The sequence below is a fragment of the Eucyclogobius newberryi genome, unplaced genomic scaffold (assembly GCF_026437365.1).
Source record: "Eucyclogobius newberryi isolate DKJ021-1_F unplaced genomic scaffold, fEucNew1.0.hap1 SCAF_14, whole genome shotgun sequence".
Classification (NCBI taxonomy): Eukaryota; Metazoa; Chordata; class Actinopteri; order Gobiiformes; family Gobiidae; genus Eucyclogobius; species Eucyclogobius newberryi.
In genome coordinates, this window is record NW_027315768.1 from 14,906,308 (window position 1) to 14,932,285 (window position 25,978).

Below are 25,978 nucleotides of genomic sequence, written 5' to 3' on the forward strand. Positions count from 1 at the left end.
ACTTTGGAACCTTGATTTAAATCTTAACAAACATTTGCTAATCTTTTCTATATTGCATTTATCTTACAACCAATAAATCTATGGCATTTCTCAGGGATTCCTCCTATGCATGTTTCCATAGTTACACTGACAACAATTATCGCAACTCCATGTGAACAAGATTGCGGCGAATTGTGAATATAACATTCAAACCCACGTCTTTTTAAGGTGCATACTTTATTGCCGTTTATAGTTTTTGCCCTATTTTTAAAGATTCCTCGCTAGCGTAAGATGACTAATAGTTTTTTAAATAAATCTTTTACGTGTTAGTTATTGAACGGTGTGAGCGGAGCGCTATGCCAGACGCTCGGCTGTGGACAAGTTCTTCTCAAAGATTTCTTTACTCTCCCGTTGAGTTGTTACAATGCTGTTTCGCAAAGTATTTAAGAACATGATTTGGACTTTAAATGGCTAACAGCACAGCACACAGGCCCATTGTAGTTTTAAGGCAGTTATTCTGGGAGACTGGAGACAACAGACGACTGGTATGTGTCATATTGTGTCAGTCGTCCTGGTTTAGTCCTCTGTGTTGGTTTAATCCTGGTTGATAAATCAGTTTCAGGCTCTTAATCCCGCGGTCTATGTTTAAAAAAGACATACAGTATTATTCTTTTGTTTGCCACGTAGACACTCGTCTTTTATGTTTTAGGTCTGATTTCCGCTCGCCCTTTCACGGTGTAAACGTCGTGACAACAAAGCCTGTGGAGAGCTGCAGATCGTTTGTGCCCAAATGGCTGCGCGACAACCAAATGAGTAAAGAGCAATAGGCGTGTATGGGGGGTAGGGGAAAACAGCATTTTTCTGCGCAATGGTGTCTTGAATGCAGGAGGATAAAGGTTAGACAAACCTGCACATGAAGCACTCACTCATTCATGGCATTGCCCAATCGAATGAGTCAATCATGCTAGTCATTATGTATACTATCTGTTAATTATTTAAATAGCCAGAAATGGATAAAATGTCATTGGTCAGCTGTAGACTTGAGATTGGAGTTTGTTAAGAAAGTTTTATAATGTTAATTTTTGATGCATAAAATACCTGTGGTAATCACCAAACACATGCAATATTACTGTACGCTAAATCAGTTGTTTTTTATTAGCAGTTTATTAGCAGTCACCGTATTTTCCGGCGTATAAGTCGCACCAGCCAAAAGGGAAGAAAAAAACATATATAAGTCACATTTTAGTATAAGTTGTGGAAATGCATTTGAATAGAATCCAAGACCAAGAACAGACATTTAATCTTGAAATGCAGTTTAAAATAATAACAGATGAGAGAACATGGTGAACAGGTGTACATATGCTAACGCTAACACCTTCAGCTACATGAGGCACAGACAACGAACTGTGGTAAGTGTCTGGTATGTTAACGTAACATATTAACAGTTATTCAGATAACTATAGCATAAAGAACATGCTAACAAGTTTACCAAAGCATCAGTTTTACCCCAAATCACTAAATTCTTCTTCCTCTGTGTCACTTCTAAACAACTCCACAAACTCCAGAGGTAGAGGAAGTGCAGATTCTTCTTCTGCGTCACTTAGAGCCTAGAGCGCCCTCTTGCGGTTGCCAGTGTGAAAATAACGAATAATATCACATATAAGTTGCTCTGGAGTATAAGTCACACCCCGGACAAAACTGTGTAAAAGGTACGACTTATAGTGCAGAAAATACGGTAAATGTTGTGGTTTCACAAATGTTGAGCTTAAATTTAACTTACATTTAATCTTTTAAAGCTATGTATAGTATATTCGTTTGTCCACCTAGATATTGCCATATGTGCAGATTTAATTTGTTGAAATCACTGATTCAAATTGGAGAATCACAGGGAAAACGATAATAACAAGTTTTAAAGGTTTTAAAAGTATATTTTGCATAAATTCCATCTCCTAAGGGTTAGTCCTTGGTTGTGCAGAAATGGTTTAGTCTAGGGTTCATATTTGTGAAGACGGCTGTGTTACTTGCATATTAACAGGCATATCTAAGGTTAAATGGTTTAGTTATGTTCTATCAGTGTTCATAAAGAAAGGCTAATCATTTTTGCTGTCATTTATTGTGTCCTCCAATCCCCCGCTTCAGTAAACGAGGCATTTTCTCAGCCTGTCCGACCCGCGCTGTACTTCCTGTGCTCTCCACCCTTCCGATCGGCTCACAATCACAATAGTGGAGGGCAAAGGAGCTGTCAGGGTGCCTTCCCTCCGCTCGGGCCTCATTTATCCCGGAAACAATCCTCCGATCAGGCAGGAACACAATCACCCTCCCGTCCCCACAGCGGTCGAGCCTGGTTTATGGTGTGCCAGCGCAGAAAGCCACAGTGTAATCTTTGCCTTGTAATCATTGGATTTAGATGGCCCCACGTGCACACAGCCAGTTTGAATGATCTGATGTGGCAGGAAAATGACCAGTTCCTTCCAATGTTTATCGTGAGCTAAAACGAGGTATTTGATGTTTCTAGGCCAGAGCGCTTGCACTTGCATCATTTCTGGACATTTTGGATTGCTAACCCTGTCAGAATTTCAAATATTCATGGTGTCAAGTTAAGGCTAGTTTTCGCTTTGATGTAGTCGCAGAACTTTTACTTCAATTTATTATATTTACATAATTAGGTCTGATTAAATTGGTGTGAAAAGGTTCTTGATTTTTCTTCATATTTCAACAAGATTACATTTCTGGGAAAAGGAGCATTTGTGAGCTCATGTGTGAGTTTGAACGTTCGTAAAGGTTTACAGAATCTTGGGTAAGCAAAGTGGTTTATGAGCGTAAGTTTTGTCATTTCAACCCCCATTAAACTTAAACATTAAGCTTGAAATCATCTATTGCTTTGATGAGCAATTGGTAACGGAAAAGAAAACTGTTGGATTTTACTTTACGATGCACATTGAGCTAGCTCTGAATTATATAGATTTTTTAGACTACGACACAATTTGCCTGTAAGATAGATGATTGCAGAGTAGAAATACCACGCGTGTTCCAACACTGATATGATCGCAATATTCATCACATGAAAGAAAATCAAGCTGATGAGGTGTTCTGATGACGGCTTTGATTAGTTTAATTCTAGGCCAGGCTTACACGCAATCATGTTTATTGTACAGATGCATTACTATAGACTTTATCTGTGCACACAGCCTGGTACCAATAGAAATGTAATATCCCATTCAATTTAATGAAGACGCAAAGTTAATTGTGTTATTTGTCATATTTGCCAATGAGATTATTAACAGTCAATATCCCATATTCTAGTTTCAATTGCTGTTGGATTTTGTGGTGCTGGCAGCATGGTCTGGCAGTGTGGTACGTTTACAGTGACAGATGAATGTCAGCGCTGCAGTCTGTCTATGTCTTCTTCTCTATGTCTTCTTTAAGAAATGAGCTAATCGATATATAAACTATGCTTCACGCTTCTAAACGCAGTAATGTTTTCCAACAACGCTCTGGTGATCGAGTGGTGTTCATTTGTCAAAACTGCCCTGGATCTTCATAGTTCGATGGCTAACGCTCAGTGCATGGAGGGTTTACCATGCAGGGTTCTGTTTACAAGCTCTGTTTACAGCCCATCTGTATTTGTATCATAGACTGTAAATATACACTCACTATTTTGGCATCTATCAGATAAAACATGATCTGACATAAAGAAGACACATTATGCTTTTTCCCACCAGATATTTAGTATTAAACTATAATGCATATGTACAGGTGCAAGATATATTGTTAAATTGATAATATTGCAATTGTTTTCAAGATAAACCGTTAGTATCAAGTGTATTGTCTATATTCAAAGAGACACAAATGCCTCATGTAATATTGTGATATTCCTGCACTTCTGTGGTTAATGCTCCATTCATATTTTGTGCTCGACTTGAACCTCAAACAAATTTAAAGGCACATTTTAGCACATTCTTGCTGCTTTGTTAAAACATGGTCTATAAGGTGGTTAACGGCTCATAAACTCAGTACCTTGAGCTGCTGCAGTGTCCTGAGTGTGATTCCTGACTGACTAGTTACTGCATGTCCTCCCTTCTCTCTTCCCCCATATCACACTACTTTCCTGTCAATAAAGACTACAGGCACACAATCTTTAAAGAAAAAAAGAAAGTTATAACCATGATAAAAAGCTCCCCATCACAGCTGTAAATAACTTCACACTTCATGTCTAGACGCACCCGTCACTTATTTACTCATTATTTAATCCTCAGCTCTCGGCGGGGCGTTTAAACTCGGAGTGTATTCTGGGCTCTTTCTCCCTGGACAGCAATGTTCCAGAATACTCCGGCCTGCTGCGTCCAGCACAGCCGGAGCTCTCATGAGAACGAGCCACAGGCCTCTGCTTGTACCTATTACAGGCGCTGGTGACGCATCATAAGAATCGTTTCAAGGAAATATTACGCAATTGACTTTCATGAGCTTTTAACAGCGTTTAAAAGCTCTCCCTCGTCATTATCGTATTGATTAAATGATGCCTCTTTGAGTAATCTTGCACCGTCCAGGTTTCAGTGCTCAGAAAAGGTTCTTACTTGGGACAGAACAGAGAATCACATATGCAGTTTTACAAGAAGTCTATTGACCTGTTTATATCATGAAGTTCTTTTTTATTTACTGACAAAATGTAAAATATCGATGTACGTTAATAGTCAATTACTGCATACCAGAAAAACGCATATGTCCTATTAAAATGTTCATGTTTTCATTGGTGTCGAGATTGTCGCTGGAGAAAAAATAATTACAGGGAGCCTTTTTAGCATGTTTTTGTAATGACATTTTTAATAGGTTTTCATGCAAAGAAATATAAAAGGTCAACACACCACAAAGGTTAGGCTATTTCCTGCAAATTATGATCACTCTCGTGCTCGCAGAATATGCCACTTTGAGGACATAGCTTATGGACGGGTGCCAATCAACTTTGTGAAATGTTTTGCTCGGGATGTTCTCATAAAATCTGATGAAAAATGTAGTGATGGGAAGCGAGTCCAGCTGGTGACAACGTAAGTCCAAGCCACTCATTAGCAGTGATTAGCTATGTTTAGTGTCACAGCCAATACATTGTGTCTGATGAAAGCGCCTGTTCACTCGCAGCAGTATTCTCCCACCACCACCTGGCCCGGGACACTTTGTGTGCTTTTAATCCACTGTTCAATGATTACAATTATCATTAGCCGCCATCAATTTGTCATTAAGGGAAAAGCAACGAGTCTGCTTCTTATTTGCAACTTATTTGGAACAATTTGTAAATCCTCAGCAGAACGACAGTAGTTAAATCTTACTTGCCGTTTGTTCTTATTGGATTAAAGTTGTACAGCTAATGATGTGTGAAAGGTGCACTATGTCATTTTTCTGTTTGTTTTTTCCTTAGAGATGTTGATGCTCTGCCTGGAATGTTCCACAGTATGGCATTCATCTCCTCTCTGTCCATGCTTGGGTCTGTCTTTTCCTAAAACTGCCAGATTAATTGCAATGGATTCAAAATTGCAATTTGAATGGACACAGTACCATAATTGTACCAAAAATCTCCTGCTTTTCAGTTCATTTCAGTTCAGTAGACTTATTTCAGTCTTTTCTTCCATTCTCTTGGACAAATTTAAAATGTGAACTTTGAAGAGAATCATATTATTTAAACATAAATCGCAATTGGATATTGTTTTCTCCAAATTATGCTGCTCTAGTTTCTCCTGTGTCTAAAACGTGTTCAATAGTCCCCTCCCCACTGGGCCAGAACTCCACTGTATACGATTTAAAACCTCAGCTTTATTGTCATTACACTTGTACTGTGTTTGAAATGCAGTTATCCTGGTTCAAGAATAAATAGATACATAAATACCTGATTTCATGGCCTTCACACATTCTAAATAAATACTAGATTTATCACTATAATGCCATACTGTGGATGGATCTGCATACATTTTGCACATCTAACCACTGAGCCACACACCACTGTTACCATGCGTTTTACTCTTCTTTTACAACAGAATATCTTGTCGTCTTGAAGAGCGATGGGCTCAGTCACTCTGCTCCCCCGTTGGTTTAAGGCACATCACTATATTTATGACCAGGTTCATGCTCTTCACAATATCTATCAATACAGGTCTGAATGCAATGATTTTATGATGGTTATAGTCAAAAACCTACTATTAAAATGCTAAATTCAGTACTCATAGTAAATACCGGTACATACTAAATCCCAGAGGACTATTTAAATTAATATAAAACCATCTTCATAATCATAATCGTTCATCATGTGCATTCAGGCATGTGTTGAGCAGCTTAATTTCACTAGGGACAGAACAGAAGCGCTCTTGTGGCACGCCATTCTAAATAAATGATTCTATAGGTGAGCAGTAAAGCTCTTTGTCTGTTTAGTTTAATGTTGCATTTAGCTTCGAACTGCTGTGGGGGATGTACAAATAAAGCGACTCCATAAGAAAAATGGTAAGTTTGTAAATGGGGTTGTAAAAAGTATACCCAGATGCTTATTGATACTAAAACTACTATTGGAATGAGATAATTTATCACATTTCTGAATATTTTAGAAGTGTTTTTTTATATAATTTTGGTATCTAAATCAATGAATATCAAACTTTTTTCTTACCATCAAAATTGAGTTGTGACAGTTCTAGTTTGTAAGAAGAAACTCAATGGCTGAACCTGGGCATGACCTGGGGAGAAAATATGTTGAGTTTAACTAAACGGCTATTTTGAATACAAACTTAATCATTGCTTTAAGTGTGACGTGAAAGTGAGTAGTTTTAACATCTTTTTCCATGAATCTTGAAATTATTGTTTGGACCGCTCACCGACCTTAAGTTTAAAATTGTTCTTCACTAAGTAACCATTATGATCAATTGAATATAAATGTATATATTAAATGTGCTCTTCCTCTTAAAAACATGAAAAACAGAAGTAGTTCTTTTAAACTGTTTGCAGCGATCCAAAGTTATTGCTCTCTTTCTCACGTATTCCGTGCCTCCTAATTTATTCCCTGTGAGCTTCTAAGTGCTTTTCACGACTTTCAGAAGCTTGTGCGAGTTTTGCCATGGCAAAGCTAACAACTAACATGCTATAAGTAGTTTTTTCTAAAATTAGATGCTTTGTGGTCTCATTTTCATCTGGACTGGAGAAAACTGCTCAACTACATAGGAAAACACTGGATACAAGCTCTTTAAGGAGGGTTTAATGTATAGAACTCATTCACCGACGTCACAAAACCACGTGATCGCATACGTTGCCGCCCCCTTGTCCGTCCAGAGTTGCGTTCCTTTGCACTGATAGAGCGCGGAAAGTGATCTCCTCTTAGAGCCGGCCTGGTGGGGGTTATCAGCGGTGAGTCTGAGGAGGCTGATGCTTCTGCTGCTGCACATATGAGTGTTTTTGTTGGAATGGCAGATGATTAGGTGAGATACAAAGGTTGCAAACTAAGTAACTCTAGTCGAGTATTAAAGGACAAATTCCATTGTTATTTGCCTTTAAACATGCTCTTGAGTACCTTTACTTAGGAACCCTATGTTTTATAAGTAAAAAGTTATCAAGACAAAATGACTTCATGACACTGGCATTTCCCTCAGTAGGAATTGACTTTGGGCTTCATCTACTGGCAGCAGAGGGAATTGCACAGGGGAGATACACAAATAAACCTAGCTTTCTTGTGGCCGACTATGGATGTCACGATTATTAGATTAATCGATAATTGTGATTATTCAGGTCACAATATAATCGTAAGCACCAAAAAAAAATAAAAAATCAGGACAATTTTTAAGCTAAATATTTTTTTTTTGTTCAATCTAGCAGGTAAAAAATGGACTCTTTCAGAACGTTACATTTCATAAAGCCGGTTAAAACTTGAGGAATAAAAACATGTCAGACCACAGGAATGAAAAGAAAATGAAAGATTGTTGTTTGGTCAAAGTCTCGATAATCGTGAATAATCGTTATCTGAGCTCTGCCTATGACGTCACAGATGTAAAGTGTTTTCTGAGGACTTTCTAAACAGGAGTCGTCAAACTAGCGTGAATACATTTAGCCTAAATACAAATCTAGGTATGTTTTTGAGGAGGGAACAATGTTATAACATGGCTAAAAGCTCAAAAACATCAATTTAGCATAACATATCTTTTAAAATGCACTAAATTGATGTGAGCTGTAGTTGAGTAGTTCACCACATCATTTGACATGCGGAACAGTGTGTTGACGTTCCCTGACTTGATGACATCATGTGTGTCTGATGAAAGAGCTGGACCATAAAGAGGCCCTTATACTGATGTATACTGTCCTTTGAAATGTAGATTACACCCACTGAACTAATCCCCAGGGTCCGCTGCGTAATCCCACCTCAAGGAAGGCCTGTCCCAGATGGCCTTGTGGAGCTGTGCACAGTCATTGTGTTGTGTTGAGAGAGAAGCCCCAAAACACCAACATGAGTGTAGATTTATTTATGCAGGGGAAATGTCTGTGACACTGCCGGCTAACACTGAGAGAGAGATAGAAGATTAGATAACAGCAATAATCTGTTATTAGCCCTGCGAGTGTAGTCTGCAGCAGGTTGACGTCACGTTTAAGCATCGAGCGGCTGGAGAGGAGTATACACTGGTTTTATTGAGATTCAGGCGGTTTTACTTTTTGCCGTTGGGATAAATACTGAACTTGTAGCGGGTATAGTGCATACAATAGGCATTAGTGGTATCTACAGGAATCTTCTGGTCAAGGGGTTATGATCAATCCATGTCATGTTCACAATTGTTTTAGGTAAAGACTAATGAACATCATTTGTTTCATGCATTTACAGTGTAGGGCTGGAATCATGACGGTGAATGCTATTCCGAATCTTTTTTTCTACGTCTTATTTTAACGCAGCTAAAGAGGCTGTTTCTAATTGTTTTCATTTTGTACGGTGTCAAAACTTGCCTGATATGTAAAAGCAGACCGTTATGTGAGGGTTTTTTTTTCAAACGCAAACGCGAATGTAACACTTGCGTCTACTACTTTGCACCTTGAAAGTTGTAAAAAAATAAATAAATAAATAAACAAATCACGGGGATGTACTGAGATATGAGCAATACATTAGGCAAGTGAGAAATGATTTTGGACCACTGCCACTACCACAAAGTTCCAAATGATTTAGTTCTGTTTAATTGCGTTAGTAGTTCTGTGAAGGTACAGTAGATATATTGCATGTAGACTATATATTATATGTGGTGAACTGGTCTAGTTTTAGCTATGCTGCTGTTGGCATCGGAATTCAAACTTTTCAGATGCTTTTGAGTCGCTTTAGTCACAACACTAAAGGCATGATCCAGTTACATAATGATGAGCTCAAAGCACTCATGACACTCTTTCACATCATCACTGCTCCAGGCTTTATATTTACTTAGCACAGAGGAGCATTCGGCTCTGCACAGGCTCCGAGGCAGGAAGTAGTTTCACATGATGCTGGCTCATGCTCTTCACTGAAACCCGAAGCCCGTCTTCCTGCCTCAACTGCAGACTCATACTGCAGGTCTGATGCATGCTGGGTAAAAGAGCAGAAGGGAGCTAAGTGGACTGTGGAAGTGCAGGCCAAAAGGGTCCGGCTGCTGCAGCAAACTAATATAGAAGCAATGATTGTGAGTCTGTTTTTAGAGCAATGTATGAGCAGCGTGAGCGTTTGGAAAAACATTAAGCAGCGTTTATCACTCGTTGGAGTCTAACAAAAACACTCGAGAAAATGTAATGTACAAAGATGAAACGAATGAAAGTATAGCCAGTGTAATGTTTCAGCTGAGAAGATATTTATGGAGCTGAATGGTGCCATTTAGGTAACATTTAGTTTTAGTTCACACTCATTTTAGATCAGTGCCTTTCCTGGGCTTTGAGGGCGATATTGTATGCATTGTTTTGGGGAGGATTGTTTTGCCCTGCAGCATTAAATTCAAGGTAAAACTCACTGATAACTCCAATAGTCCAATACAATTAAAGCTACATTATAATGCTAATGCTAAATTACTAGGCGCCCCTGAACATCTTTAGCCGCCACACACACCAAATTGGCTCTGTACGTAGCATATAGACTGCTACAAGAGTGTGCTGACAGATTTTGGGGAATTGAGTTTGGTTCTGTGTACTTTGAGTTCTCTGTGGATGTAAACGTCATGAGTGACAGAGAACGTCTGTGTGTGTGTTCTGTTAACTGGCTCAGCTGCAATACCTAAAAGCCACACAGGTCAAGGAAAGCTATGAACTTCAACTCCATGGATGCTTGTAGAAATGTTTAGCACTATAATAATGGGTGCTACTTATTGTTATCTCTTTTATGCCAGGCCAAACTAGTAAAAGGCATAGCCACACCTGAAGCCAGTAGAGGGCATTGTAAAGGGGCAGTTCTTTATAACATCTAGTAAAGGTTAACATGCACTGACCTACACTCAAACCCATCTTTGCTCACGAGTACACAAGCGAGGCGTTTGTGACGAAGCATCCCTGATTCACTCTGATATTAAATTGGCGTAAACCAGCCCGGCACACTCTCCTATTCATCGCTCCTGTAGATTCTCCACTCTGCCGCCTCTGAATGGTGTAAGCGTCCCCATCGCGTGATACATATGTGGGCTGAGATTGTGGCTCTGACAGGAAAAGATGGATGGGCTCCTCGCTTTGTTATTTAGTGGGACTGTCCCCAGTATTAGAGATGTGTCTGGCAGCTCCGGGCACAAGATGGAGATGTGTGCCGCTGGAGTCGATTCCCTTGCCACAAAAACATCGCTTCTTCACAAGGATGACAGCTGTGCTCCCCAACCGAAATTAGCTTTCAAACCTCGCTATAAAAGCTCTCAGAAATATCACTACTGGCACTTCCTGTAACGGCTTGTTCTAGTGAGTGATTAGAGCTGATGGAATCCCAGAATGTCACAATACAGCAGTTTTAGTGTAGTTTTTAAATATATTCTACATTTCTATTTTTTACATGTTCACATCAACATATTTACTATAAACGCTTTGATATACCAATATATTTCTGTAGCTTGCAATGTCTTTCAAGTGTTATTTATTCAGCCTACACATATGTAAAGCAGGCAATTGTTTTATGATAAGAAGTATTTAACTCTTGAGTAAACAAACATTATTTTTATATGATTCGTGTGGTGTTCATGTAATCAAAATACTGTATGTTCTAAAGAATCAAAATAGTTATTACCAAAAAAACATTTGATGGTTTATTGTGTACTAGTATCTCATTCTAAATAAGATAACTAACCCCGAATTTATTATGGTAACTTCCAAAATCCTTCATTTTAATCTATAGTTACTTAAGAAGGAAACAACCACAAAACAACCACTTTACTTTACACTGCTTTTTATTTGTGCCTCACTTGTACAGAATATAAACATATCATAGACCGGGCCTATTCAACTTAAGGCCCGTGGGCCAGAATTGACCCCCTAAATGATCTGATTTGGCCCAGAGCCCAACATAAAAATAAAAAAGTTCCCTTGTTTACTGGTTTAGTCCTTGTTTGCACCTGGTTTAGACCTGGTCAGTCTCCTGTCCAACCATCATAATCATGTGTACACACCAGCGCACTTACTTTCCCCTGCTCTTATAAGCATGTGGTGTTTCTTTTACCCATGTGTGATGACTTCTCCATGTGATGAAAGGATTTACCCTCCGGAATAATCTCCCTCGCTCATCCATCTCTCCCTCGCTCAGTGCAGTTTGTGTCCTGTGGCCGTGTTATTGTGGTGCGTTCTAGCAGCTGTCACAGGAGGATTCTTCCACTTGTTTCCTCTGCAGCGTGGTGCCTTCACACGCTGTACACTAAACTGATGTGTTGGCAGAAAAAGCCTTTACACTTGGACACACTCAGTTTTGCCTGGATTGGTGCAAAATTGGCAAACGATAGTAGTAATTCTTATCAAGACGCTTTTACAAAATTTCAAAGTCATTGTTTTGTCGCAGCTGTGGTAAAAGGATGTGGGGATCTATATAAACCAGGATCCTTTGCCTCATCGTACCCAACATGAACAAAACACCGGAACAAAATATATGGAGTATCGTCCATATGGTTAAAATGTTGCAGTATAACAGAAAAACCCTGGTTCACTGACGATTCATCATGACAATTTAATTTAAAATAATGAACATTTTGACACAATTAATACTAATATTTCCTTAAATTTGCACCAAAGAGGCCAACTATTAAATAAGAATGGAAACTTCCAAACTAAAGACATTGCTTTTGTAATCAGTTGAAATTTACAAATGAAGCTCAATAACTAAAATGTTGCTATTACATTATGATATGGTGAAGTTAATATACTGTGGCGAGACTATAAGATTTGGTTGTTCTTAAACATTGTCACCCACTAGTAAGTATGGATGTTGCAAATAGGTCTGTCTGTGCGCTTTCTTCAAATTTAATTGAAAGTTAACATTTGTGCAACTCCTCTGCTTTACTTTTGTCGGGGTGAAAAAGCCCAAGACGGCTACGGCAAAACGTCTGAAAAGATGAGAAGATCAGACATGTGAGGAATGTACTAACGGGCGACTAAATCTGTGTAAACGTGAGATTGACTGTTATCAAGCTCCATTTAGCAGGGAAAGTTGGGAATTAATAATATTACACGATTAAACAAGTTGGTGTCTTTCCCTGGAATGATTTAATATTACAGATCAGATATGTAACTTGATCTGATCGTCTCCATGGAGATGGATAGAAGTTTGATGCCAACTGTGGAAGATTTGAGACAAAGCAAAAACATCTCCATGGAGAGAAGCAGACGCTCCACCAGAGGAGTTACATAGTTTATTATAACACTTTTCCTTTGACAAATCTCTTTTATATGAGAGTATGGATGTAACAATAAGTGTAATATTGTGTGATATATCATCAAACATCTCACTTTAATATTGTGAGCCGTCAGAATATATAACATTAGAAGCTCCTTGGCTTAAATGCATTGTTTTCTTGCAGCAACAACAACAAAAAAATACAAAGGAACTGCACAGATAATGATCCTTTTCTCTATTGCAGTGCAGCGTAGACAACATAAAGAAATCACTTTCATATCTTAATTATTTGGAATATGACAATAATTATTGTCGTCAAAGTCTTGTCAAGGCATTCTCAAAGGAAAAAGGAGCATTTCAACAATTCTGTTTGTCTCGTGCAATAAATAGCATACCATGAAAAGAATATGGTATTATCTCCCCGTGTGGTTTAGACAGTTTTCATGGAAATCAGAAAACGGACTAACAATGCGCTTTGTCTACCTTTGTGTAGATATAATTACTCAAAAGATACTGATTTGTCTCCTCTTTTCTTTTGGGTTTGCTTGCTGGTAATTGTGTCCTTGCTAAGCCACCGTACTGTCAGTGTGTCCAAACTAGGGGCACGGGGACCTTTTGTGTTCGCAGGCACTTACTTGGAATGGCTTTAGATTTGTAAAGAATTGAATAGCATTTTGACGTTCTAAGTCTATATCATTAAAACAAGAAAACGAATATATTGGAGTTAAAGGCAATAATGTGAGACAAAGCCTGGGCGATTCTTGAGACAAGAAAAGGTAGAGAACTTTTATAATAAAGTGGTATATAAAGCTGTCCTCATTTTCCCTATCTTTAGCATTCATGCACTCAAAAACCCATGTTCATTCTCTCAATCAACACCGCAAAAATGTCTGTGGGCTCTTGTATTTTAGCACTGGCAGAAAAGTGTCATTTGTCTTCCACATCAGCCTCAGATTATACACTGCTGTACTGCCTATGGCCATACCCCTAACACAATAAAAGTCTCAATCAATTTCAATACCACTGCGTCACAAGCTGAAATCCAATCGTACATTTCTCGACGTAGCGCTTTACATCCACGTTCTCCTCGTCTGTTATGCACATACATGCTTCTTCTATTGTCGACGGCTGCACTGAACGTATCGATCCGGCGCCGTAAATAGGCCTCTACATATTGCTCTGCTGTGTATTATTTCGAATTGTGCCGTGGACATTTTTGCCTAGGCGGAACGTGACTCATTATGGGAGGTTTTGTGAGGGGGACATCTGGTGCTTGTTAGTATGGAAATATAATCAGGCCCAGGTTCAAACAAATGACTCGAACACTGGCCATAATGTTATTCGAAAGGACCAGGGAATATCAATATAGCTTTGATATCGTTCACTGACAGCCACTCGGAGCATTGTACTGCTGTATATTTATTAGACAAGATCAAAAATTACTTCATTTGTATTGCATTACGATAATCACCTGCAGCGCTATCATATCTGCAATCAGCACACCGCTTAGATACATTTACATTTTGATTAACTGTTATTTTTCTTACTTGGACCAAGTTTATATTTCACTCATGTTTCCATCCAGTAATCATCATGAAAATCACATTTGAAACCACAGTGGCAAGTTTGTCTTTGTTATATTACCGGTGAGTAAGATGACAACCAAACTATGATGATCTGGATCCAATATTTACACTGTTTTTGGAAATTACAATTGTGAGGAAAGAGTTCTCACAGTCATAAGTTGTAAAATCATGCTCTGAAATGCTGTCTGTATTAAAGTAGTCACAAATGTCTAATCTAATCTGGCTATATACACAAAAAATTAAATGTTTGTTTCTACAATTGCTTGTTTTGTGACAAATACTGGTCAAATTGAAAATAAGATAACACATAAGGTACACATAAGATAACGTTACACTCTTTACATTAGGACTATATTTGATTAAAGACATTCTTGGATGACTAAAGACATGCGGCAGGGGGCGGGAACTAATAAGTAGCTCTGATCTGACCATCTGCACTCACAGACGTTCATACTATACTAACTATTTAAACAGAATTTCTTTTTAAAATGCAGATTAAACTCCCAAATCTTCAGACAGCTCACTTCCTGCCTCCTTTCTGCTGCTGTCTTATATAAATCCTTATGATCTAAATAAAAGGATTACTGGTAAGTAACTACAGTAATATAAATTTGGGCACACCACCGATCGATTAATCGACTCAAGGCCTACAACCTGACGCTCCTTACACATATTTCGATTTACATTTTGTCTGTTTCTGAAAACCTGACCTGATCACATTTGTATTGATTGACTTCGTTATAAAAGCACACATCCAAAACTCAATAACGCCAGCAAGGTGAATACACAGAGATTATACAACATACTAATCTGATTTAGTCTCCTCTCGCTGCTTCTAAGTGAGATTAATCTCTGCTAACGCACCTCTCCTTGCTCTGAGGCCGGCGGCTATAGAGATATTTCTAACTTAGTGGAAAACCAATTTTGTGTTTTTTCCACGTCTTGTGAATCTAAATCTCAGTGCAAAGCCAAACAGTGCTGCTGCTAAAGCTCGTGGTGTCAAACCTGAATGTCTGTTGATTCTCCGCCCCCAGCATGGCTCCAGGTGCTAGATTGTGGGCCAAAAGTTCAGAATTCAATGGAAAGTATGGCATGTTTGAGGGAAGAATTAAAGAGTTTATTTACAAACCAAATAATAAAATATATGTTTTTTGCAGATGTAAAAGTACTTGGTTATTTAAACATGTAAGATTCTACAGATCAGAAAACAGACACAAAAATAGCAATACACATCTCACATTTGTATAAACAACTCTCTGTGGCACTGTGAATAAGTGAATACGTTTGCTTATAGCGCCGTATCAGAGAAATTCTAGTCTATATCAAATGTCTGGCCCAAAGACTTTATTTGAAAGGACAACTGTAGCGTGAAATAGGGGAAGATGGGGTAAAGACATTCTGCAAATGGTCAAACTTTGGTGGTAGCTATTTTGTGGATTTTCTATTGAAAGACTTAAAGAAGAAAAAACAACTTGAGCAGAGTTGTCTTTAGTTCAATCATGAGGATTTATTTGGTTTATAAGTGCTCACAAGTAAAACAAATCTGTCCCTAGGTGAGGTCAAAACAGGAAACACGTTTTTTACCTCACTAAAGAAACCAGTTAAGAGTAAATGGGGAGAAAAAAACTTAAATCTGTCAGAGAAAAGGACGACTTCTTACCTGTCCGCAAACACACAAAGTGCTTCTATGTGCACGTTTTGAAAACAAAAGAGTCCGTGAAACTGCTTAATAGGCCTAAGTATGTCTGTCATCATCGCCATGTTGAGATCGCCAGAGGGATTCTCAAGATATTGTATATTAGCTTCAGAACAGATTACCAGTAGTTGTTCTTTGTAATTTCAAGCACATTGTTCATCTTTGCACATCCTGTGAAACGACAACGGGCAGCGGACATTTAGTATCTCGACAGTGAGATTCTGAAACATATCTCTGGCAAGACATTCAATAACAGCAACCACACACGTGCAAAGCCTTGAACCACTGAACCACAGGCGAGCATCAGAGAACTTATACTTCAACCATCCACACTTTCCCAGCAAGACTGAAAAATATGAAATTAATTCAGCCAGTTAACTAGCCTGTAAATTATTGTACAATTGTTTGTTTTAGCTTTATATTAGCAATATTTCCACTGAAGTGTATGAATGAGCTACTAATTTGATCTCGATCCGATACAAGAAATACTATTGCAAGTATAGCAATACCAGTGAAAATTGTATTAAAATGCATTGAAACTCTTCTTCTAGTATTGATTTGACCTTGGCTATCATTTTTTGTCTATATCCCTGCTTGATCTAAAAATATATTTGTAGAAAACCTAAAATATAAACATGTATTTCAAAAATTGATAACATTTTGATTTTAAAAATGCTTTTTATGTATGGATATTTTTGTATTTTTCGACGCCTCCGTCAATCAATATACCTATTTCTTTGATAAAAGCCCATTACTATGAGCTAATGTCTTTTTTGGCTTTCTAACACAGAGGTATTGGTGGAGCGGGTGAGCATTTGTTGTCAGTGTAAATTCATGGATGGAACTATAAATAATTCAATTTAAATTACAGATGAATTGAATGTAGCACTAGTTGTTGACAGAAAATAGTTCATACAATTTAATTTGGACTCCTGTTTGAGCTATAATAGGCAATAGTCACCACAATGTAGAAATGAAGGCTAAATCTGGCCCTAAACATTGGCCGACAAAATGTTAAAACAAACAGCCATCTTCAGCCTGAGGACTAAAAGCTTCAGACTTTGCTTCGTAGACTCACGGTACTCGTTTATTTCCACCATCATATCTGCTTGAATGAGCACTTCACAGTAAGCCTCCTCTGTATGGACCATTGACTTTGTCTCATTAAAACAAGAACCCTACCATTCTGCTTTTTCCTCCAAAACCGCTTTTGTTTTTAACAACGTACACCGCTTCAACCAGACGAGTGGCTGAACCTCCTTTTGACACCACACAACTCTTTGCATTTAGTCGAAGCAGCTTAATTAAATCCATGTCACGTCGTGTGTTATTATAAACTATCTCTTGGCCTTACTTTGAAGTGGCGGGGCATTGGCAGAGTAACCTGGGAGAGAGGATTTCTGATTGAATGGCTCCACCACACTGCATTAACAAAAGGACGCAGAATGGAGGAAGTGTGTAGACCTGTCGTGTCTGTAGTTCCTTGGTCTCTCCGGGGAGCCAGTTACACACACATCAAAACGGCCAAAGTCGACTCCAGTCAGAGGCAGTCGTCCGCACACAATGAATAAGCTTTGGAGGTGGTCGTTTTGCACAATCACAGTCTACTATATCTGAAAGGAGGATTCATGGCGTCCGTAGATGGCAGCGTTTTGGTTGTGCATGTAGCAAGTCATTAGACCAAATAGGTAGTAGAAAAATACACACTCTACTGTGAAGCGACGGTTTACTGCTATATTTTGAAACTATTTGCTCGAAGCTGCAAGTCATTAATTTGAACCTATTTTCTTTGGAGTGCGTTAGTGACTAGATTATGCCTCTGGATTCTGGAGAAAAACAAATCTAAATGCAAAACCACCTGCTTCTCTCCACGGAGATCTCCAAGTATTGCTTTAAACATATTTATCTTGCATTTATTCAATAACACATTTTTACTTTGAGATACCTTGGAAAAACTGCAGGATGGAATATAAAACTCCTGCAATGGAAACAATCGATGGATATCTTTGGAATTTACTCGAAATTGTGAGCAGGCAGGGGAATAAAACCTCTGCAATGGAAACAATAGATGGTTACCTCAAGTGGAGACGGGTGTTGCTTGTCTCTATGGAGATACCCTCTACCAGAAATCCCCCTTTAAATAAAAAAGTATAGATGAACAGCCTTTTCGACCTGCCCTTTGGGAGTAAAACTGTATGTCTCTATTCTCCTGGTTTGTATCAAGTTTGTAGAGGTCAAAAGCCAGGTGTGTGCTCTGTGAATTTTAAACACCACTTCTGCTCAGGTTCTGTCTCCGATGGAGGTGGACAGGCAGGTAGTATTTTGCGGTTGGCAGCTTTGTGATCTAAAAATTGCCCCCATCCCCACACGCAGTCGCTCAGTTATCCCAGACACGCCGTGGCAGGCTCTCCTCCCCAGCCATTTGTTAGCGTTCTTAAATTATGCAGCTTTTGCTAACTTGTATCAGTAGTAGTACGAGAAGTGAATCTGCATACAATTACTGCGCACAGGCTAGAGGTTAAATGAGGTCTTATATATGGGGAGTGGTTAACATCTTTTATTCTAGACTCCTTAGTAAGTTCCCAATAACTCTGTACATAATGTGTCATAAAACAAAGATACTGTGCACTACACTAAAGAAGGTGCGATGGACTGAACATGAACAATGAACCGACTTTAAGATTTCGCCTTTATGCATTCATACTACTACACACACTTTGTAACACTTTATATAAACTACACGTATTCCTGCCATGGTAAAGCATTAACAAAGTCATAGTGATTAAATGGTTTATTAAGCTTAATTAAGGCTTAGTAAGTGTAGTTACTGTGTTGTTGTTGTTGTTGTTTTTTTTGTGGTTTTAGCAGAAATTCCAATTTTATCAACATCTTTTTCAGTGTAGTAAGTTGTGTAGAGTTATAATAAAAGCTTGTAAAAGCTTGAGCCAGTTTGTTCATCATCATTGTGTTGATTGGCGGCATGTTTTCGGCTGGTGGTCCTCTAGTCCATACACCCCCAAAAAATAAATAGACATTTTTAGCCTCTATTTTTACGAAAGAAAATATTCACTAATTTACTTCATGTTTATTTTTGTGTCTTTCAGGTAAATATGTGTACCAGCCCATGACAAATGTGTGTCTGCTGCCCAGCACAGCAGTGCCCCTTGAAGGATCGGAGTACAGTGACACCATTGACCTGTCCTCATCTCTGGCCGAGCGCTTCCTAAAGCTGGCCCCAAGCTTCCAGTCGCCCCCTCCCCTCGAGTCGCCCAAGTACTGCGTCATCGCCGATCTGTTTGTGGACGACTACATAGTCAAACGCATCAACGGTAAAATGTGCTACGTGCAGCGCCCCACACCTACGATGCCTGAACCTCCAAATCCACCGACCCCGCCCCCGCCGGCCCCCGCTACCCGTCAGGCGCCCCTGAACCCCCCTGCACCCCAGCTCAAAGCCCCCAAACAGATCACAGCCTCCCCTAAAGCCAACCCACCTCCAGCCGCCGTCCAAACACAACACAAGACCGCCTCGCCTTTGGACAAGGTAAAAGGACACAAAATGGAGCACTGTTCGTCTCCATCCAGCTCGGAGGACTCGGGCATCAACGCTCTGGGCCTGCACTTCATGGAGTCGTGTGAGGACAGCGAGGAGGACGATGGACTCAGCACGGACGGGAACTCCAGCCCCGGCAGCCTGTGGGACCAGGACGAGTGCTCTCTGCTGTCTCCTTCCAAATCTATGATAGAGATCATTGAGAAGATAGAGACTACTGTGTAACTGACACAGAGGTGGTGGACGCCGTTTACAGGAACGTAATCTGTGGATATTACAGGAAAAACAATCAAACATCTACAGCAATTAGCCAGTTCCAGGCCACATTATTAGATTCAGCTTTTCTAATGTTAAATACATTTTTATCCAGTATGCAATCAAAGCAACATTGATCTGGGGAATGTGATTCAAGTGACTGAGGTTGTAAAACTGCTATTGCGGGCTGACAATGATTACAAAGGGCTTACAAAGAAGGTTAAAAAAGTAACAATTCCGAGCAAAAGGAAGTTGAAAACAAATAAAAACCACACTGGTTCACGAGCGACACCAATAATTGAATCTCAAACTGCATTTTTTTATGAATTACAAAAATATAATCCAACCAGAAAAGACATTACCGGTACATTTTTGCCATTATTGCCCTTCATATGCTCCCTTTTCCATTCTGAACATGCATTGGATAAAATATTATAACGAAACAGAAGACGTTGAAGTGGACAGGCAGTAGTGGCACTATTTCTGAGCCAGCTTGATACTTAAGTGCAAGAATGGACTGGAAAAGATGAATCTAATAATGTGGCAAGTGAATATAGAATACCTTTCGGTGTGCAGGATGTTTTATATAATGGATTTAGACTTCCGGTGTGATCAAGGACTGTCCGTTTCATCACTTAGCCTCCATCCACACACCCCCGCATGGAGACGTTTTCCAACTCTCAGAAAGCACAAAACCGCCAAGCACATACCCAGTGGACCAAATACATCTCTTGCACTCGGACACGATGCGGTCAAATGAGCTCAACCCAAATTTAGCCGTGCCTGGATTTTTGTAGAGGTCTATTCAATATATATGACTGGGTGAATAATGTATGATTGCAGTTGGCAGAGTGGGTTTCTTGATCAAAATGAGCTGTGAGGTCATCCTAGCGCTCTCTCCTGTCATCTTTCGAGTGACCCAAACTTGAAGCATGCCATTTCTCCTGCCAGTGAGTTCACCGTCTACATCTCTCCTGCTCAATCGATATTAATGTCTTCTTACAACTGTAATAGAGCGATAGCGTATTGGTCTATGAGTTGGTTATGATGGATTATTGAGACTCCGTTTTCACATATTATGAAAGCTGTCCAAAGTTTGTTTAGGATTCTTCTACAACACTGTCGGTCAGTGTTAGACAATCAAGGAATAGACAAAGCACATTTTAATGCTGTATCTGCCAGTGAGGACCAAGCATGTAACAGTGAATGGTTAAAGAAAATATGATCCACACCTTAATTAGCCTTAAAAAAGCATGAACTGATTTATTAAGAGTGATTCAGGCTTAGTACAGTAACTATTTATTTAAGGAATTATGACTTATTATTAGATTACATATAATGATTAATTAAGTACTTACTAAGCCCAAATCATTCTTATTTTATTTTTTGGCCCGTAAGCTTTATTGGACAGAACAGTGTAGTGTGAAATGGGGATGAGAGAAGGAAGAACATACAGCAAATAGCTGGAAGTCACAATGCGGCCGGCTGTAGATGGAGCCTGGCATATGTGCTATTTTACTCTGCCATCGAGCGGCATCTGTATCATTCTTTGTTCTGTATACTGTAAATCAAACCCGTCCTGACCACGCCCAGCTGAAGCCCTGGAGATTGGTCATGCTTTATTAAAGGTGCTGCTTGTACCGGATTTTTCCAAGTAAACAACATGAAAACCAGTTTCATTTTAAACTGTCCACATGTATCACTCACTTTAACCTCAATGAGTTCAAAAGCGATTGTCACAACTCTCTGAACTCAGAGCGAGTTTTACTGTCATGGTAAAGTTAACAAACATTAGCATGCTAATGGCACACTTCCTGCTTTGCAGAGATAAAAAATACTGTAATTAGATGCAGAGAAGGTCTCCTTTCCCCCCGAATAGATCCTTTTATAATATATCTGTACTGGGACAAAACAGATTTTACTTTATTACATGCAAACATATTAGGTACAGGCTAATAAAAGCGTAGTTAAAGTAGCTATATGTAAAACAAAAAAAATATTTTAAAGTACTTATAAATAGATTAAGGTGACCAGATTTTCTAAATTAAAAACAGGGACAGGGCTCAAAAGTGGGACTGTCCCGGGTACATGGGGACCCCTGGTAACCTTAAGGTAGAGGATTTTTTGTCTGAAAGATATTAACATTTGTAACAGGAGCCAAGAATAGCCCATATTTGTTTATAAAAGTAGATTTCTTTATGTTATTATTACATAATAAACGCACATATTATAGCCCCTTTAAAACGGAATGTTTAATGTTCTTAATTGACCTGTTGCTAAGTGGCTGTTTTCTGCTGTTTTCAGGCGCACAAATGTTAGCCGGCAGCTTTAGCAAGACAATAAACTGCTTCTAATCTGGGCTGATGCAATTTCCAAAAAAATTACAAATCATGTTGGAGAAGCAAAGCATTACTCCAATTGAAACCACGTTGATGGCTGTTTTGTGAAATTGTTCTTGGCAAATGATAAATGCTTGGAGGGTGGGCTTCGAACACCCCTGCTGCCAATATTGCTGTCATAATAACCCAATGGAATAATACATTGTCAAACTAACTGTAGCCTTTGGAAGCAAACAAATAATGGATTTCTTGGATCCATCACTCAGAACATGTCCTGACAATTGCAGTTTGGACCAAAGCGTTAGCCTGAGTGGAGCTGGCATAGCTATGGGTCAATCAAGCAAGACAATATAAAGCTGACCTCTGGCACATTTCACAGCTTCACTACAGACCAAAAGAGATCTGACAAAGAGGCGCTTTCTCCGATATACATATAGTTATATAGAAATCATATGATAATGGATTTGTTATTTAATATTTAAAGAGTGAAATATATTGTGTTATTGGCTGTAGGTCGGCGATGTGTTAGGACTGAAGCGTACAGGGACGGCTTCGTGTCACTTTTTCATGGTCATGGTGACTTTATGCACTGTTAAAAAGATTACAATGCAGAGTTTGGATGTGTTTGGCTGAAGAAACGAGGAGGCGCTGGTGTCAGACTGCTGGCAGCCGCTGTTGTTGAGGAAAACTATTCTTTAGATAGGTTCAGGAGCAAACTATTCACAGATATATGTACCGCTTCCACCAACACTAATCATTCAGAAGTTATTTTTGCATGACGGCTACCTTCCTCTGTCAACGTTTCCTCAGACGAAAAGCAAGAATCGCTCGACTTTTGTTCGACGCCAGCGAGCGAGGACAGCAACAACAGCCCTCCGACAACACATTTATGTTATCGTTCTATTATTTTCATATGAACAAATCTTAATTAAACAAGTTTACACTCTTTCATGTGTCATGTGTGGCCCTTTATTTCTGTGTGATAGATGTGACTCTGAAGTAGTGAGTTTGAGCGTGCTGTGGTGTGAACGGCACTTCCTGCGCCAGATGACTTCAGATGACTAATCTCCAGGGACCAGGAACAAGCAGATGCAGTCAGAAATGTTGGATTATTTATCACCACTGGGGCGGCAATAAAATATGTAAAAGATAAAATATTTTGTGGAACATTTTTCATATTCCCATCTTAAGTGACGTATGAGAGGATTTCTACTCTGAAGCATCACAGAAGATACCATAGATGACATTTGCCAGTGGAAAACATGTTCAGCATCGTATTTGTATCTCTTGTCATGGTTAAACATTAGACACAGGATTATCAGAGAACTGGTAAATAGTGCTTTCATATTTCAAAAAATGAGGCTTCATATCACCTATAGTATATTTCTATGTTGGACAATCTGCCGCTTGTCTCCATGGAGATGTTATCGCTTTGAATGTTACACAGTATGGCCTTGAATTTATCCATCTCCATGGGGAGAAGCAGCTGATGCCGCTAGGTCAAGTTACAGATCAGAGCTGTGGAGAGATTGCACAACTCAGTAAGAAAAAGCAATAAAAACACCTGTAACTGAATAAATGTATGTAATGTATCTCCATGGAGACAATTTGAAATAGGCATGTCACAATATTACATTTTAGTGTTACGATTAGAAAAAACAATGCCATTTAAAGATTATTCACTATTATTGAGAAAATGGCCAAACAACTGAAAAAAATAACATTCTGCGATTGTCTTTCCTCACGACCAGTTTTATGAAATTTAACTCTGAATGAAAGAAAAATGTATGTGATAAAAACAGCTAGATGCATTTAGGTGTATCTATTGAAATATAGATAGTAGTAAAAAGACGGTCATGATTATTATATTTAAATTATTACGATTATATTACCGAAAAATGTTGACATCTCAAATTTGAAGTATTATGAACTCTTGCACAGACTCACCTTGTCCCTGTGGCTGTCCTTTGTCTGTGGTATATTAGAATTACAATGGCAGAACGCTTGTCCTCTGGGGCCCCTCTCAGGCTGTCTCTTCCACTTCATCAGCAGCTGATTTCATAAACCTGACAAAGGAAGTGGCTCTTTCACCTTGACGTGCGCAACCTGCGTCGATTTCTATCTCCTTCCCTCAGCATTGTGCCTATTGATTCAGACTCGCATACAGCAAATGCTAATCAGAATAAATGTACGTCCTCTGTTTTTTATCTTTCTTCTGACGAGACGTTTATAAAAGTCGGAGTGTGGAGGGGATGGAGCAGCCAGAAGAAGCGCAATTAGAAGAAGTGCGGTGATGCAAGCCTGTGAAAAGTCTGAGCGAGGAGGATAAGTCAGAGCAAACGTGTCTGTGCTACACTATGGGGTGTGAATCAGAGTTCGTAACCTGCTCTATAGATCTGCTGTCATGGAAGAGCATGGGAACACGTGAGACAAGAATTCACAATGTATGGGGAAAAAAACATGCTCAGAATGATGCATTATGGGTTGCTCAATATACGTCTGCCATCCATCCATCTTCTAGCGCTTTATCTGGGGCCGGGTTGCGGGGGCAGCAGTCTAACCAGACTAATATACGTCTGCCACTGACAAAAAGCATTATGGATTTAGACGTAAGATGCAATTTGTATGCAAAAGTCCCTTTATATAATTGTAAATAATCTGGTTGTTTTTTCCTACTTAATCAATGGTTGCACTTTAATCACTGCAATAGTAAAGAATTAGCGTTAAGGTGCACTTTATCGTCTCCATATAAATGTGTCCTCTGCATATGACCCATCCTTCAAATGCAAAGGCAACCTGTCAGAAGCAGTGTCCATGTCCTGATCTATTGTAGTCAAGCAGATTTTAGGGTATTTTTTAGGGATGGGGATATCAGACCGGTCACCACCTCCTCTGTTGCACCTCGAGCCAAACTCAGGCAGAGCAGTGTAATAATTGCTTATTTCAATGACACATGTGAAAAAATGAGCTCATTGTTCCTCTTGTTTTGTGCCTTGCTCATTGATTCTGCAGAGATCCTTTCATTTTTCCTCGTAAGACACCATATTTGTTTTGATGCAGACGGACCGTGCGATTCCCTGATTGGTTAATCCATCACGGTCACCTGAATTTGGGGAGATAAAACCAGTGACTAGACTTAAATCTTTGTAAAGTATTAGAGAAATGTGTATTCTGGATATCAGGCAAGGTCAGGACTATCTTATAGCTTGAGTAGTTTACCAATTTATTACAAAGACAACAATTCGTGTAGTAGTGTGATTGTCAGTGCCCTTCTGACCACCATCAATCACTCACATTGCCTATATTATAGCCTAAATTCATACAAGCTGGGTTAAGTGTCTGGCCCAAGGTCACAACAACAGTATGTAAGGATCAGAGCACTTCAACAATGACCCACTGCTGCCCCCAAGGATGGATTTAAGAATTAAACATAAAAAAGGTTGTGCTTTGTGGTATATGCAGATTACATGAAAGAGCTGGGGCGGTGAATGTGGGCCAGTGCGCAGTCCTAAAACTCCAAGACGTCCTAGATAACATCACTATTTCTATCTTCAAAAGCTTCTGTCCGAAAGATTGACTATCAGACAGTTAATCCCTCGCAGCAAAGTCACCAGGCCGGCACCCACCTTGAGCACAAATCCACACGCAGCAATCTCAGACAGAACAAATCAAAAATGTCCTTGTGGAAGGACTCTTTTACAGAGTCACAGAGCAGAGATGTTGTCACGCTCGCTAACCGAGTTTTAATATTCCTACAAA

At 39.2% G+C, this 25,978-nt stretch overlaps 1 protein-coding gene across 1 annotated transcript in view; it reads left to right on the forward strand.

Moving 5' to 3' along the window:
* LOC140359457 (UPF0524 protein C3orf70 homolog B) overlaps window positions 1-23,167 on the forward strand; it is a 24,737-nt gene extending 1,570 nt beyond the window's left edge. Inside the window, exon 2 of the mRNA XM_072444394.1 lies at window positions 19,177-23,167. Within this exon, the coding sequence (XP_072300495.1) occupies window positions 19,177-19,850 (674 nt within the window). The 3' untranslated portion in view covers window positions 19,851-23,167. The remainder of the gene's footprint in view (window positions 1-19,176) is intronic.
* Window positions 23,168-25,978: the final 2,811 nt, after the last annotated feature.